Genomic DNA, 11,046 nt, shown 5'->3' on the forward strand with positions numbered 1-11,046 from the left:
CGTCCGACCTTGCTTTTGCCTACTCCCTTGTACCGCGCCTATCTTCAGCAGCCAGAGAGGTGAGCCGTTGCTAGTGGATACGACCTGGTCACTACCGCCGCAGCAAGACCATCCCTCTTTGCGGCGGGCTCTGGTGAAAACCAGTAGTGGCTTAGAACCGGTCCACTAGCACGGTCCACGCCAATCCCTCTCTGGCACAGAGGATCCACTACCTGCCAGCCGGCATCGTGACAGTAGATCCGGCCATGGATCCCGCTGAAGTTCCTCTGCCAGTTGTCGCTGACCTCACCACGGTGGTCGCCCAGCAGTCACAACAGATAGCGCAACAAGGCCAACAGCTGTCTCAACTGACCGTTATGCTACAACAGTTACTACCACAGCTTCAGCAGTCATCTCCTCCGCCAGCTCCTGCACCTCCTCCGCAGCGAGTGGCCGCTCCTGGGATACGCTTATCCTTGCCGGATAAATTTGATGGGGACTCTAAGTTTTGCCGTGGCTTTCTTTCCCAATGTTCCCTGCATCTGGAGATGATGTCGGACCTGTTTCCCACTGAAAGGTCTAAGGTGGCTTTCGTAGTCAGCCTTCTGTCCGGAAAAGCCCTGTCATGGGCCACACCGCTCTGGGACCGCAATGACCCCGTCACTGCCTCTGTACACTCCTTCTTCTCGGAAATCCGAAGTGTCTTTGAGGAACCTGCCCGAGCCTCTTCTGCTGAGACTGCCCTGTTGAACCTGGTCCAGGGTAATTCTTCCGTTGGCGAGTATGCCGTACAATTCCGTACTCTTGCTTCAGAATTGTCCTGGAATAATGAGGCCCTCTGCGCGACCTTCAAAAAAGGCCTATCCAGCAACATTAAAGATGTTCTGGCCGCACGAGAAATTCCTGCTAATCTACATGAACTTATTCACCTAGCCACTCGCATTGACATGCGTTTTTCCGAAAGGCGTCAGGAACTCCGCCAAGATATGGACTCTGTTCGCACGAGGCGTTTCTTCTCCTCGGCTCCTCTCTCCTCTGGTCCCCTGCAATCTGTTCCTGTGCCTCCCGCCGTGGAGGCTATGCAGGTCGACCGGTCTCGCCTGACACCTCAAGAGAGGACACGACGCCATATGGAGAACCTCTGCCTGTACTGTGCTAGTACCGAACACTTCCTGAGAGATTGTCCTATCCGTCCTCCCCGCCTGGAAAGACGTACGCTGACTCCGCACAAAGGTGAGACAGTCCTTGATGTCTACTCAGCTTCTCCACGTCTTACTGTGCCTGTGCGGATGTCTGCCTCTGCCTTCTCCTTCTCTACAGTGGCCTTCTTGGACTCTGGATCTGCAGGAAATTTTATTTTGGCCTCTCTCGTCAACAGGTTCAACATCCCGGTGACCAGTCTCGCCAGACCCCTCTACATCAATTGTGTAAATAATGAAAGATTGGACTGTACCATACGTTTCCGCACGGAGCCCCTTCTTATGAGCATCGGATCTCATCATGAGAGGATTGAACTTTTGGTCCTCCCCAATTGCACCTCGGAAATTCTCCTTGGACTTCCCTGGCTTCAACTTCATTCCCCTACCCTGGATTGGTCCACTGGGGAGATCAAGAGTTGGGGGTCCTCTTGTTCCAAGAACTGTCTAAAACCGGTTCCCAGTAACCCTTGCCGTAACTCTGTGGTTCCTCCAGTAACCGGTCTCCCTAAGGCTTATATGGACTTCGCGGATGTTTTCTGCAAAAAACAAGCTGAGACTCTACCTCCTCACAGGCCTTATGATTGCCCTATCGACCTCCTCCCGGGCACTACTCCACCCCGGGGCAGAATTTATCCTCTCTCTGCCCCAGAGACTCTTGCCATGTCCGAATACGTCCAGGAGAATCTAAAAAAGGGCTTTATCCGTAAATCCTCCTCTCCTGCCGGAGCCGGATTTTTCTTTGTGTCCAAAAAGGATGGCTCCCTACGTCCTTGCATTGACTACCGCGGTCTTAATAAAATCACGGTTAAGAACCGCTACCCCTTACCCCTCATCTCTGAACTCTTTGATCGCCTCCAAGGTGCCCACATCTTCACTAAATTGGACTTAAGAGGCGCCTATAACCTCATCCGCATCAGAGAGGGGGACGAGTGGAAAACGGCATTTAACACCAGAGATGGACACTTTGAGTATCTGGTCATGCCCTTTGGACTGTGCAACGCCCCTGCCGTCTTCCAAGACTTTGTCAATGAAATTTTTCGTGATCTGTTATACTCCTGTGTTGTTGTATATCTGGACGATATCCTAATTTTTTCTGCCAATCTAGAAGAACACCGCCAGCATGTCCGTATGGTTCTTCAGAGACTTCGTGACAACCAACTCTATGCCAAAATTGAGAAATGTCTGTTTGAATGCCAATCTCTTCCTTTTCTAGGATATTTGGTCTCTGGCCAGGGACTACAGATGGATCCAGACAAACTCTCTGCCGTCTTAGATTGGCCACGCCCCTCCGGACTCCGTGCTATCCAACGCTTTTTGGGGTTCGCCAATTATTACAGGCAATTTATTCCACATTTTTCTACCATTGTGGCTCCTATCGTGGCTTTAACCAAAAAAAATGCTGATCCCAAGTCCTGGCCTCCTCAAGCAGAAGACGCCTTTAAACGACTCAAGTCTGCCTTTTCTTCGGCTCCCGTCCTCTCCAGACCTGACCCTTCCAAACCCTTCCTATTGGAGGTTGATGCCTCCTCAGTGGGAGCTGGAGCTGTTCTTCTACAAAAAAATTCTTCCGGGCATGCTGTCACTTGTGGTTTTTTCTCTAGGACCTTCTCTCCAGCGGAGAGGAACTACTCCATCGGGGATCGAGAGCTTCTAGCCATTAAATTAGCACTTGAGGAATGGAGGCATCTGCTGGAGGGATCAAGTTCTCCTGTTATTATCTACACCGACCACAAGAACCTCTCCTACCTCCAGTCTGCCCAACGGCTGAATCCTCGCCAGGCCCGGTGGTCTCTGTTCTTTGCCCGATTTAATTTTGAGATTCACTTTCGTCCTGCCGATAAGAACATTAGGGCCGATGCTCTCTCTCGTTCCTCGGATGCCTCAGAAGTTGAACTCTCTCCGCAACACATCATTCCACCTGACTGCCTGATCTCCACTTCTCCTGCCTCCATCAGGCAGACTCCTCCAGGAAAGACCTTTGTTTCTCCTCGCCAACGCCTCGGAATCCTCAAATGGGGTCACTCCTCCCATCTCGCAGGTCATGCGGGTATCAAGAAATCTGTGCAACTCATCTCCCGCTTCTATTGGTGGCCGACTCTGGAGACGGATGTTGTGGACTTTGTGCGAGCCTGCACTATCTGTGCCCGGGATAAGACTCCTCGCCAGAAGCCCGCTGGTTTTCTTCATCCTCTGCCTGTCCCCGAACAGCCTTGGTCTCTGATTGGTATGGATTTTATTACTGATTTACCCCCTTCCCGTGGCAACACTGTTATTTGGGTGGTCGTTGATCGATTCTCCAAAATGGCACATTTCATCCCTCTTCCTGGTCTTCCTTCTGCGCCTCAGTTGGCTAAACAATTTTTTGTACACATTTTTCGTCTTCACGGATTGCCTACGCAGATTGTCTCGGATAGAGGCGTCCAATTCGTGTCTAAATTCTGGAGGGCTCTCTGTAAACAACTCAAGATTAAATTAAATTTTTCTTCTGCATATCATCCCCAGTCCAATGGACAAGTAGAAAGGATTAACCAGATCTTGGGTGATTATTTGCGACATTTTGTTTCCTCCCGCCAGGATGACTGGGCAGATCTCCTCCCATGGGCCGAATTCTCGTATAACTTCAGGGTCTCTGAGTCTTCCTCCAAATCCCCATTTTTCGTGGTGTACGGCCGTCACCCTCTTCCCCCCCTCCCTACTCCCTTGCCCTCTGGTCTGCCCGCTGTGGATGAAATTTCTCGTGACCTTTCCATCATATGGAGAGAGACCCAAAATTCTCTCTTACAGGCTTCATCACGCATGAAGAAGTTCGCGGATAAGAAAAGAAGAGCTCCCCCCGTTTTTTCCCCTGGAGACAAGGTATGGCTCTCCGCTAAATATGTCCGCTTCCGTGTCCCTAGCTACAAGTTGGGACCACGCTATCTTGGTCCTTTCAAAATTTTGTGTCAAATTAATCCTGTCTCTTATAAACTTCTTCTTCCTCCCTCTCTTCGTATCCCTAATGCCTTTCACGTCTCTCTTCTCAAACCACTCATCCTCAACCGTTTTTCTCCCAAGTCTGTTCCTCCCACTCCTGTTTCCGGCTCCTCGGACATCTTCTCGGTCAAAGAAATTTTAGCTGCCAAAAAGGTCAGAGGGAGAAATTTTTTTTTAGTGGACTGGGAGGGTTGTGGTCCTGAAGAGAGATCCTGGGAACCTGAGGACAACATCCTAGACAAAAGTCTGCTCCTCAGGTTCTCAGGCTCTAAGAAGAGGGGGAGACCCAAGGGGGGGGGTACTGTTACGCCGAGCGCTCCGGGTCCCCGCTCCTCCCCGGAGCGCTCGCTTCACTCTCCCCGCGGCAGCGCTCCGGTCACGTCCTCTGACCCGGGGCGCTGCGATTCCGCTGCCAGCCGGGATGCGATTCGCGATGCGGGTAGCGCCCGCTCGCGATGCGCACCCCGGCTCCCCTACCTGACTCGCTCTCCGTCTGTTCTGTCCCGGCGCGCGCGGTCCCCGCTCCCTAGGGCGCGCGCGCGCCGGGTCTCTGCGATTTAAAGGGCCACTGCGCCGCTGATTGGCGCAGTGGTTCCAATTAGTGTTTACACCTGTGCACTTCCCTATATCACCTCACTTCCCCTTCACTCCCTTGCCGGATCTTGTTGCCTTAGTGCCAGTGAAAGCGTTCCTTGTGTGTTCCTTGCCTGTGTTTCCAGACCTTCTGCCGTTGCCCCTGACTACGATCCTTGCTGCCTGCCCCGACCTTCTGCTACGTCCGACCTTGCTTTTGCCTACTCCCTTGTACCGCGCCTATCTTCAGCAGCCAGAGAGGTGAGCCGTTGCTAGTGGATACGACCTGGTCACTACCGCCGCAGCAAGACCATCCCGCTTTGCGGCGGGCTCTGGTGAAAACCAGTAGTGGCTTAGAACCGGTCCACTAGCACGGTCCACGCCAATCCCTCTCTGGCACAGAGGATCCACTACCTGCCAGCCGGCATCGTGACAGTAGTTATATTCTTGTATATAGGAGCAGTATTATAGTAGTTATATTCTTGTATATAGGAGCAGTATTATAGCAGTTATATTCTTGTATATGGGAGCAGTATTATAGTAGTTATATTCTTGTATATGGGAGCAGTATTATAGTAGTTATATTCTTGTATATAGGAGCAGTATTATAGTAGTTATATTCTTGTATATAGGGGCAGTATTATAGTAGTTATATTCTTGTATATAGGGGCAGTATTATAATAGTTATATTCTTGTATATAGGAGCAGTATTATAGTAGTTATATTCTTGTATATAGGAGCAGTATTATAGTAGTTATATTCTTGTATATAGGAACAGTATTCTAGTAGTTATATTCTTGTATATAGGAGCAGTATTATAGCAGTTGTATTCTTGTATATAGGAGCAGTATTACAGTAGTTATATTCTTGTATATAGGAACAGTATTATAGTAGTTATATTCTTGTATATAGGAGCAGTATTATAGTAGTTATATTCTTGTATATAGGAGCAGTATTATAGTAGTTATATTCTTGTATATAGGAGCAGTATTATAGTAGTTATATTCTTGTATATAGGGGCAGTATTATAATAGTTATATTCTTGTATATAGGAGCAGTATTATAGCAGTTGTATTCTTGTATATAGGAGCAGTATTACAGTAGTTATATTCTTGTATATAGGAGGCAGTATTATAGTAGTTATATTCTTGTATGTAGGAGCAGTATTATAGTAGTTATATTCTTGTATATAGGAGGCAGTATTATAGTAGTTATATTCTTGTATATAGGAGCAGTATTATAGTAGTTATATTCTTGTATATAGCAGCAGTATTATTGTAGATATAATTAGAGATGAGCGAATCGAAGTTGACGAACCCGAATTCGTTACGAATTTAATGAAAAATTCGATTTGCAACGAATACGAATATCGCCGCGATTCTATCACACGAATCGCTTCATTAAACTCCATTTTACAGCGTTCCAGGCTATTGTAGAGCTAAGATGGCGGATCCACATGTGAGTACATGAGGCAGGGGATTATGGGAGAGCGGGAAACAGTGGCGGGAATGAAGGTAGGCGGGCTGACCCTGAACCACATGTGAGATGCAGCCTATTAGTGTTCACTGACCCCTGTGATGTCACAGCCCCTATATAATCGTCGGCCATCTTGCCTCACTTCATTTCATCTATGCAGTCAGATGGAGAGGACGGGACTGTGTGTGTGTGAATAGCTCATACCACAGCGTTACACTGCAACTGCTAGTCACATCAGCATTAGGGAAAGGCAGGAGTGCAGAGTGCTGTGCTGTTACACTGAGAAGGATCATTGATTGCTAAACCTCCTATTCACGTTATTGAGCATTGCAGCGGAGAGGGGCAGATAGCTGTCAGCTGCCTCATACAGATCTCCAAGCTGCCTCAACTTTATCAACCATCTTATCTCCTAATTTTTCAGCCCAATTGAGGTTTTTTTTTTTGCTCCACAATTCTTCTGCTGCTCAGAATTGTGTGACAGAGTGCAATTTAGGGTTTAATCCCTGGATTTTATTTTTTGGTGGTGCTGCACTGTTGGGTCCTGCTGCTGTTCAGAAATAGTCATATCATACGCTTAACAGCGGCCTTATCATTGCAAAGGGCCTAAATTTAAGGAAAGCGTACCATATACTACCTTTTTTTCTGTCTCTTTGCTAAATTCAGTGTTATACCACACGTTATACACCTTCCGGTGTATTAAAGAAAAAAAAGATTTTCCTGAGTACAAATACGCTTTTTCAGTGGCATTATCATTGCAAAGGGCCTAAATACAAGCAAATAGCATACCATATACTGCCTTTTTTTCTGTCTCTGTGCTAAATTAAGTGTTATACCACATGTTATACACCTGCCGGTGTATTAAAGAAAAAACAAAGGTTTTCTTGCGTAAAAATACGCTTAACAGTGGCCTTATCATTGCAAAGGGCCTAAATACAAGCAAATAGAGTACCATATACCACCTTTTTTTCTGTCTCTGTGCTAAATTCAGTGTTATACTGTCACGATTCGGCTGGCTGGAGGTGGATCCTCTGTGCCAGAGAGGGATTGGCGTGGACCGTGTCGGTGGACCGGTTCTAAGTTGCTACTGGTATTCACCAGAGCCCGCCGCAAAGCGGGATGGTCTTGCAGCGGCGGTAGCAACCAGGTCGTATCCACCGGCAACGGCTCAACCTCTCTGACTGCTGAGATAAGCACGGTACAAGGGAGTAGACACGAGCAAGGTCGGACATAGCAGAAGTTCAGGGCAGGCAGCAAGGATCGTAGTCAGGGGCAACGGCAGGAGGTCAGGAACACAGGCTAGGAACACACAAGGAAACGCTTTCACTGGCACAATGGCAACAAGATCCGGCAAGGAAGTGCAGGGGAAGTGAGGTATAAGTAGGGAAGTGCACAGGTGAAGGTACTGATTAAAACCTCATGCGCCAATCAGTGGCGCACCGGCCCTTTAAATCGCAAAGACCCGGCGCGCGCGCGCCCTAAGGAGCGGGGCCGCGCGCGCCGGGACAGCACAGACACGGAACGGGTCTGGTAAGCGAGTTGGGATGCGCATCGCGAGCGGGCGCGTCCCGCATCGCGAATCGCATCCCGGCTGGGAACATTATCGCAGCACACCCTGTCGGCAGGTCTGACCGGGGCGCTGCGAATAGGAGAACGCTGTGAGCGCTCCGGGGAGGAGCGGGGACCCGGAGCGCTCGGCGTAACATATACCACACGTTATACACCTGCCGGTGTATTAAAGAAAAAGAAAAAAGTTTTTCCTGCGCACAAATACGCATACCAGTGCGCTCATCAGTGCAAAGGGCATACATACAACAAAGGAGTGTACTATTTAGTAACTGTTATTCTGTCTAGGGCCTATATACTTTGAAAGGACAGCCGTAAGTAATCGCCTGCTGCTGTTCTATACCCTCATAAACGCACTAAGTATGTCAGGCAGGGAAGTGCCAGGACGTGCACAGAGAAGGGGCAGAGGCCTACATACTTCAGGCAGAGTTGGCAGCAGACTAGGGGTGAGTTGCAGCAGGAGTCGCAGCAATAGGCCTGAGCTCCCGTTAACACCCAGCGGTCGTGTCGTCGACCCATCTCTCCTCGTCAATAGTGTTGAGCAGCATAGGCCATATTCAAATTCACAATATTTCACGAATATATGACGAATATTCGTCATATATTCGCTAAATTCGCATATTCGTAATATCCGCGTTACATTTTCGCATATGCGAAAATTAGCATAAATGAAAATTCGCATGTGCGAAAATTACCATATGCGAAAAATTAGCATAAACGAAAATTCGCACGCCAATCTCACACAGTAGTATTAGAGCCATCTTTACACCACACAAGCTGGAAGCAGAGAGGGATGATCACTGTGATGTGTACTGTGAAAAAAAAAACAATATTCGTAATTTCGAATATATAGTGCTATATTGGCGAATATTCGCGAATTTGCGAATATGCGATATTCGCAAATAATATTCGCATTGCGAATACTTGCGAGCAACACTAGTGTTGACCACCAGACGAAAGGGCAGCCGACACGCCCCCTCAAAAAAAGCGCTATGGCAGAGCCAGAGATTGCCAAAGGCAGAGCTGCATCAGTCCCCCAAAAAATTTGAGTTCCTGGATATAAATATCTATATTCAGGATGGCTGTTCGCATACTGCCAACTATTTTAAGGAGGTGGATGCAAACAGCTATCTCGACTTTAACAGTTGCCATCTGAAATAATGGAAGAAGAACATTCGATTCGGTCAAATGAAAAGAATCCGAAGGAATTGTTCTTCCACACAAAAATGCCTACAACAACTAGAGAACCTGGAGGATCGTTTTAAACAAAAAGGGTATCCCAAACCCCTTATACAAGGAGCACGCCAGAGAGTGGACGAATTAGAACAAAGTGCTTGCTTGAAAAATAATAAACAGGGTAATGCAGAGGGGGGTTATAATGATGGATTTGATTCTGTTCTTCTAACTAGGTATTACACGTCACACACCAATATTTTTTTTAAATTTATTTTGTATTTTCTTGTATAGGTAATATCACCAGCTCATATTATTGTGTTATGATTACTGGCACCATATGTAGTCCCCCAGTTATTCTTCTTTAGATGTTTTCCGTGTCCTGTGCAGTATGTCTCCCAGAAGTCCACTTGATGGCCCCCGTGGTGGTCTACACCCCGAAGTCATCAATTTTTACTCTAAGAGAGAGTGTGCAGCTGTTTCTGGAGACGGTCAACAATAACCTCTGCATGGTGGAATAATAGGTCACAATGTTTATCAGGATCAGTAGAAGCATCACCCACTCGATGATTATGATGGGGATTTCACGGATCTCGTCCCAGTCTTCATCATCATAGAATAATTCCTTTAATGTTTCATATCCAAAATAGAAAATTGCGCAGGTAAAAGTCAGGCCACAGCAGGTGCATCTACTATGGCGGATGACTTTGTTTGCTCCTGGTAATTTATACATCTGGATGGACTGCCCAAGGTAGTATAAGGCTTCACATGTAATTGAAATTATCGTGCTGACAAAGTGTATCCTGGGATATTCTTCGGGGGACAATAAATGCATGACAGCTGTGGCAAAACAGGAGGCCCACACAATGGCCAGCAGGATCCTCTGGATCAGGACCTGATGACCCCTGAACTCTTCAGTATGCATAACCATATACTTATAAATAAGAAAGGTTAGTACCAAAGTGCCAATGGACGTCCCTATGAATCCAATTCTGAATAATATGCTTTCGGGAAAGACATTTCCCACGTCACTGTGAAGGAAAAGAAACCAATGTTATTATGGATATTTCCTCACTCCCAACCCATGAAATAGGAATCATGTGCTTGTTTATCTTACCTGATGCTCATCAGTGGCGAGGCTGCATGGCCGAGGACGACCGTCATGATGTAGCTGGTGGCAAGCCAGGCCGCACACCAAAACGCCAACAGGAGGGGGATGAACCCCAAACCTTTTAGCTCCATTTCAGACAAGTAGAAGAAGAAGACGCTAAACTCACTAATCTCACTGGAACAATCTACAGACTGAAGGCTCGGGCGGCTGTCAGTGGAATGTCAGGACTCCAGCTGTCTATGACATCACATGTGACATGTCAGAATGACTGCTTGTTTCTTGGAGCTGCCATGATTTAGTATCTGCTATAGACAGAACCTGATGTTTTTACTATGGACCTTACAGACCCCAGAACCCAAGTAATTAGTGCAGGGGCTCCATTTTGATCATCTCATATTTCACATTATTTGAGTTCCAGGGCTCAGATACATTTGCACCCTCTATAGCAGTGGTCTTCAAGCTGTGAACCCCAACCGCTGCAGAACCACAACTCCCAGCATGCCCAGACAGCAACTTCGCATAAGGAAATAGTCTAATTAAACTTTTCTTATATATAGAATCCCTGAAATCTCCAATCTCTCCTTTTATTGGTTTATGATCTGCATTACTTATTTGTAAAAAACAATGTTTCTGATTGTCTGCCACCCCATACTTATGGGCTATCTCTTCAAACGACTTTATTTGACCTAAAGCGTATAATTGATTTACATAAATAAGCCCCTTTTCATCCAAAAGAGTGAATCTTTAATTTTAAGGAATTCTTTAAGTGCTTTATTCGACCATAATGAAGTAAAGTCAAAACTCCATGTGATTTTAAACATTTTTTAAGTTCCTCCAATACTTTATTATATAGATATGCATGGGTGTAGTGAGTATCCCAGCTTCCAAAATCTCAAAAATATTCTTATAATGACCCATTAGGGTATGTTCACACTACAGTGTGTAAACGGAATCTTCGCTCGCTGAATTCAGCGAGCGGAGATTCAGACTGGCAGGCGG

The 11,046-nt window shown here is 46.9% G+C and overlaps 1 protein-coding gene across 1 annotated transcript; it reads right to left on the minus strand.

Moving 5' to 3' along the window:
- Nucleotides 1-9,227: 9,227 nt before the first annotated feature.
- On the minus strand, nt 9,228-10,831 carry LOC130272789 (uncharacterized). The gene is made up of 2 exons (XM_056518663.1): nt 10,054-10,831; nt 9,228-9,967 (listed from the first exon to the last, which is right to left on the minus strand). The coding sequence occupies exons 1-2, from the start codon at nt 10,176-10,178 to the stop codon at nt 9,367-9,369; spliced, it is 726 nt and encodes a 241-aa protein (XP_056374638.1). The 5' UTR covers nt 10,179-10,831; the 3' UTR covers nt 9,228-9,366.
- Nucleotides 10,832-11,046: the final 215 nt, after the last annotated feature.

The sequence above is a fragment of the Hyla sarda genome, chromosome 5, assembly GCF_029499605.1.
Source record: "Hyla sarda isolate aHylSar1 chromosome 5, aHylSar1.hap1, whole genome shotgun sequence".
Lineage (NCBI taxonomy): Eukaryota > Metazoa > Chordata > Amphibia > Anura > Hylidae > Hyla > Hyla sarda.

Bases quoted from the DNA above. Each gene is read 5' to 3' on its own strand.
- LOC130272789 (XM_056518663.1), bottom strand. From the start codon at position 10,178: ATGGAGCTAAAAGGTTTGGGGTTCATCCCCCTCCTGTTGGCGTTTTGG. The intron at 9,968-10,053 runs GTAAGATAAACA...TTTCCTTCACAG, and splicing joins TCGCCACTGATGAGCATCAG to TGACGTGGGAAATGTCTTTC.